At 44.1% G+C, this 6,000-nt stretch overlaps 1 protein-coding gene across 2 annotated transcripts in view; it reads right to left on the bottom strand.

The window, feature by feature from the left end:
• NEIL3 (nei like DNA glycosylase 3) overlaps positions 1-6,000 on the bottom strand; it is a 67,521-nt gene that overhangs the window by 39,067 nt on the left and 22,454 nt on the right. The window contains exon 3 of one of the 2 annotated variants that reach the window (XM_055080908.1): positions 5,692-5,756. In XM_055080908.1, the coding sequence (XP_054936883.1) occupies positions 5,692-5,756 (65 nt within the window). Of the gene's footprint in view, positions 1-2,476; positions 2,693-5,691; positions 5,757-6,000 lie in introns of those variants that run through there. The other variant, XM_007126117.3, reaches the window with a different exon arrangement.

The following is a 6,000-nucleotide window of genomic DNA, read 5'->3' as shown; positions in this document are numbered from 1 at the left end:
CCGCAACGGGAGAGACCACACAGCGGTGAGGGCCCCGTACCCCAAAAAAAAAAAAAAAAAAAAAATGGTGGCAGACACAGCCAAAAACCTAAGGTCTCACTTCTCCTGTTAGTAAGTAATCACCACTATATGCTGAGCAATATGGTGTTCCTGACAATGAATTAGCCATTTTCCTACTGAACCGTTTATAACTGAGGGGCTCTATGGTTAGGAGTGTAGGCTTTGGAGTCTGAAAGCAGGGAGGTCCAACCCTGGTTCACCCCTTCCTGGTCATGTGATCTTGGGCAACTTAATTATTTAAACTCACTCTGAGCTTCACATTCCTCATCTGTAGAATCAGCTTAATCCTTTATCGTGGGGTTATTATTTCTTGTAACGAAATGAAATGGAACAGTTCTTCAAAAGCACTTTAAGCCTTGCTACTAAAGATAATCACAAACTAAAGGGAATGTTCATGCTGTTTGGGCCTGAATACCAATGAGGTGATGTCTAGTTAAAACATTAAGCGGGATTCTCACAGAAGGAAGTTTACCTAACTCATCTTTGTATCCTCGGGAGCAAGCTTAAGACCTAATACAAAATATATCATTGTTGAATGATGTAAATGATGATATCTGTAACATATTCATGCCATAGTTACCAAGCCCTACTGCCTTTACTTCCGAAATAGCGACTCTGTTCCCTTCTCTTCATCTCCGCCACCAGCACCCTCCTTCCAAGGTCCAGGCATGCCTCCCTGGATTCCTACAGTCCTCGTGTAACTGAGGAAGCTGCATCTACCCTGCCTTTCCTCCACTCTTTTTATTTTACCTTTGCAAGGTAGAGTGATCTTTTCAAAGTGTCAATGGATCTTATCACCCTTCAAAGACCCCTCTACTCCTAAAATGAATAGAGTCCCTACCCAGGTCTACAAAGACCCCCAGCGTCGGACTCCAACCCACCAATCCCAATCCTGTCTTATTTCAAACCACCTTCCTTCTATCTCATCCTCCGTTTTCCAGCCACACCAGGTTTCTTTCGATCCCTCACATATTCGCAGCTCTCTTCCTTTGCTACTCTTCTGCCTGAAGCGTTCCGCCTGCCAACCTTCAGTTCAGGTCTGCGTATCTCCTCACCCTTCATACCTCAGCTTAATTGCTACTTTCTCGGCAAAGCTTTCCCTGAACTTCCTGTAAGTTCTTATGGAACCGTGTATCTCTTCTCTAGAGAAGTTATCAATTTATATTTCTTTCTGATCTTACTTAACGACTGTCTGTGTATCTTCCCAACTAAAGAATAGACTCCACAAGATGAAGTGTTAGTTTTTGTTCCCCAGGTTCCTTGAGTATTCAAAATTTTGTTGAATGAGTGATTTTTCTAAACATTAATATTCTTTCAGAGACCACTCAAGATCCATCTCTGTGGTACCCTGAAATGATTTTGAGAGAAACGCTACAATAAAAGACTAGGTGCTGAGTACTAACTGACATATAAAGTCAAAAATAAATATACAAGGGCAACTGGAAGGAGATGTAAAACTTACTCTTTTTCCAAGTTTGAAAATTTATTTTCTCAGACTTGGAACCTCATTTCTTTCAAGTTGTAAGCATATGCTAATTTCATAGCAGGCAACTTTTTCTTCCAGGACCAAAGGCTATGATGAAGCTTTGCAGGAGAAACTGAAATACAGCGCAATACTGCATGCACCCATGAAATACAATCATCCGTACATCTAAAGGGCTTTTAAGGCACGATGGCTTAATCAGAATATTTTTAGTTCTAAATTCTAAATTCTAATTTAGTTCTAAGTTCTAAATTCTTACCAAATGAATACCACACCGTCTGGAATGCATGCCTGAGTGGCAAGAAGCTGTGCTACAATTTCCTTTAAAAAGCAATAAATTCACTTAAAGGAACCAGAACGGGTTTCACTGCCCCTTCATTAGGCGGCAATATTAAGTTGAGTGGGAAGGTTGGTGCTAAATCTTCTATGTGAAATTTCAGAATTATATATTAGTTGTGATACATTTTCAATTGCAGAATATTAGGCCAGCGAGAAGCTAGAATTTTATCCTACAAAGCTCATTGTCTTAAAAATGTGAAGAAAAAAACACGTCAGGGGTTGCGGAGATCTGATAACATTAACCGCAGAAAACGCAGCTCTAGACACAGCAGAAAACGCAGCTCTAGACAGAAGGAACCACCTTTCGCTGGGCTGTAAAGAAGTTAAGTGACCTGGAATAAAACACCTTCCATCACTCCCCGCCCGGGCGTCTCCACGGCAGCCTTAGCCCAGCGGCCCAGCAGCTCTCAACTGCGCAGGCGCAATAGCAGGGCCTTCTCCCTCCGGTGAAGTCAAGGTCAGCTTTCGGGAACGCGGGGCCCCAGGGAGCCTGCACCAGAGCAAAGAGATGACACTTTGGACCCTGGAAACCCGATGGAGTTTTTATTCCACTTCGCCCTGCTGGTCCCCTCGCAAGATATAGGAGCGTCTCACCTGTGAGGAGCCCGCAGGCCCAGAGGCTGCGGGCGGCGAGCCGGGCCCCCCTGGGCTCTGCAGCGCTCGGCCCCGCATGTCCGTCACCGCCTGGCCCGGGCGCACTCGCGCCCGAATCTTCTCTCCATTGAGAGTACAGCCCGGTCCTTCCACCATCTCCCGGGCCGCCCTGTGCCCCACTAGGCTGCAACGGCCCTGCGGAGAAAACTGCCGCGCAACCTCACCTCTGCGCGGGCACGTACCTCGGCCCCGAGAAGATTCAAATTTCCCGCGCGCCCGGCCCCGCCCCGGAAGCCCCGCCCTCGCCCGCGGGCCGGGCTCCCCGGCGCAGGCGCAGTGGCTCAGCGCCCCGGGCCCGGACGCGGGATTACAGGGAAGGGAACGTGAGTGCCGGCGCAGCCCACCTACCACCCACCGGGGCTGAATCGTAAAAGCGGAGGCAGTTGGAACCTCAGAAGCTCCAACTTGTTCTTTGCTTGGAGGTTTTGCCTTTGTCTTTGAGCTGCTCCGTACACCCACATTTTGGACCTTATCCTCTTATTCTGCCGTAAAATCCGAGGTTGCCCGGCAGGCCTTTGCTTGCCCTCTTTGGACGTGTGTGGCCGAGGAGGGAGTCAGAGGAGAGTTAGAGCGGGCAGCTTTTGCTTTTTCTCTTATAGGTTTAGCATGTCTTAGAAAACGTGGCCTTATATGCCCCATCTATTTTAGTGTGGCTATTAAAATCCTCTTCATTTTTTGATAGCTGAACTAAGCGAGACCCTACCCAAATTCATGCAACCATTCTATTTTGGGATGAACGCTATTTGAAATTGCTTTGTAAAAGTCAGGGCTCTATATAAATCAGAGGGCGATGCATAGCTTTTCAAATTTACACAAGGATGTGTGCATGTAAATACATAAAGATAAGGACTCCACACAATTTTTTTTTAAATGAAAAAATCTAATCATTTTTGAAAAATCAAAACAGCACATTAAAACAGTGTCAATTTATAAGTGATTTAAAAAGCATACCACTGCTGTCGTTAAACCAGAAAAATATATGTAGTAGAGACTTGAATTAGAATATATTACTAAAGACTGGAATTCAAAAATTTGAAAAGTAATACGTCTTTCTGTAGGGAGAGATTAGTGGTCAAAAGTTAGCTGGATCAGGTTCAGAATTCTTTGTACTTCCTTGCTTAATTGTTTTTCGTTTTTTAATAAATTTATTTATTTTTGCCTGCGTTAGGTCTTCACTGCTGCATGCAGGCTTTCTCTAGTTGCAGTGAGGTGTGCTGGCTTCTCATTGCGGTGGCTTCTCTTGTTGCGGAGCAGGGACTCTAGGCACATGGGCTTCAGTAGTTGTGGCTCGCGGGATTAGTTGCTCCAAGGCATGTGGGATCTTCCCGGACCAGGGCTCGAACCCGTGTCCTCTGCGTGGGCAGGTGGGTTCTTAACCACAGCACCACCAGGGGAGCCCTTCTTGTTTAATTGTTGTTTACTCTTCTAGGTCAAGTTACTAAATAATCAAGGAAGAATCCTATTCCCTACAACCCAGATTCAGTCATAATCTCTGCCCTTTGATGGAAGACAATCCTCATACACCTTATTCACGTTTACCTTTTTATTCATTTATTTTGCTACCTAACATCATCCCATTTGTTATTTCAGAGTTTCTGCAGGTCAAAAATTTGGCAGGGGTCTGGCTCAGTGGTGCCGCCTCAGTGCTTGTCAAGCAGTTGCAGCCAAGACATTGGCCAGGGCTGCAGTCATCTAAAGGTTTGATGGTAGCTGGAAGATCCACTTCTGAGATGGCTCTCTTGCATAGCTGTTGGCAGAAGGCTTTGGTTTTGCATTTTATGGGTCTCTCCGTAGGGTTGCTTGGCTGTTTTCCTGACGTGGCAGGTGACATCCCCACCGTGTGTGATCCAAGCCGGAAGGCAAGGAGGAGGCTGTACTGTAATGGCCTTTACTACCTGGTCTCTGAAGTGGCACGCGCACACCTTCACTCCTTCAGTTCATGAGAATCCGGTCATTCGGTACAGCCCACAACGGGTACAGGAGGGGAATTAAGCTTTATCCCTGGAAGGGAGGAGTATCAAATAACTTGTGAACATATTTTAACGCCATCACAATCTTCAGTCATCTGATCGATTCATCATGAACTTATTCTCTTTAGCTGTTGTGTACTGGGGCACATTTGGATCAAATAAAATCTTTAACTTGAATTAGGTTTACCATTCTCCAGAGAGCTGAGAAAGAGCTGGGAGTAACACTGAAGACACTGACAGACATCACTGACGTGCCCCTGCAAGGCCAGGCCGGAGTTAGTTTATCTGTGACGAGACTCTGAGTCTTTGGATGCTTCTCTTTTTTATCCTTCCTTACATGCGCTTAAGAGCGAAATCGCAGGCACTATGCATCTGCAGTGTTTATAAAGTCATCTCACCGTTGCAAGCAAACCTTCCCTGGTATAGACTCGATTTCTCCTTAAGCATTACTTATTACTTGACGACTTTATAAAAGTCATTCATTTTTCTCTAAAACACACTTTTTTCTTATGTAAAATAAAATATATGTTTCTTATAAACCTCCACATGATTTATTTTTGTCTTAATTCCCAAATAGCATAACATATATGAAAGCACTTTGCAAACACACACTACAAATTCAAGGAATTAAGTTAAATTCTATTTGCTCTGCCCAGAATATGCTCTGTACTTTGTTTCTTGGCTCATGCTGTTATTCTCACCTTGTTGTAACCTTGTCTTCATCCCAGTTTACTGAAATTCTCCCAATTTTTAAGTCCTAATTGAATGCATATCCTCTAAGAAACCTCCCAGGTACACTTTACAAATGAAGGAACGGAGAGGGGCGCGGAGAGGTTAGGTAACATGCTCAAGGTCACAGAGTTGGGATTCAGCCAGGCAAGCCAAGGTCTTCGCCAAACGTTTTCACCAACATCACTTACATGACACGAGCCCTCAATCAGATATTTTCAGGAACACCTTCTGAAATGGTGGTTTAGCGGAAAAGCACCTTTTAGTCAGCCTTATATGGGAATTAAAGGCAATCTGAAAACCTTCCTTTAGCATATTAAGTTTTAACATATTCTGGATAATGAAACTTTGTTTTTACCCTTCTCCTTACAAGGTCTGTGTGCAGATTTTTAGTTGGAATGATAAAAATGTAGCATGGGGGAAATTTCGTTAATTTCTGTATTTTACATAAATTACCTGAATGTATTTAACAGGTAGAGAGATAACATCCATCCTCTCGGAACACCCTCTTGATTTTAGCTCTGAATAGAGGAAACAGTCATTAGTGAACGTTACATGCAGGTGTTTTCGGTGGTATTTACTAAAGAGTCTCCAGTTTATACCCATTAAGAGGAACTTTTAACGTTAGATTACAAGAATAATAAAATGCACAGCAGCAGAAACTGTTTTTGACACTTTCATTGTTTGACGCATATACCAAATGCCGGGACTTTGCAAAGCAGTGGATTTTGTTCCATTGTGAAGGCTGGAAGTGCCAGGTGACGG

Source organism: Physeter macrocephalus, chromosome 20 (genome assembly GCF_002837175.3).
Source record: "Physeter macrocephalus isolate SW-GA chromosome 20, ASM283717v5, whole genome shotgun sequence".
In the NCBI taxonomy this organism is placed as follows: domain Eukaryota; kingdom Metazoa; phylum Chordata; class Mammalia; order Artiodactyla; family Physeteridae; genus Physeter; species Physeter macrocephalus.
The sequence above is the reverse complement of the archived record's forward strand: the minus strand, read 5'-3'. Positions and strand labels throughout refer to the sequence as shown.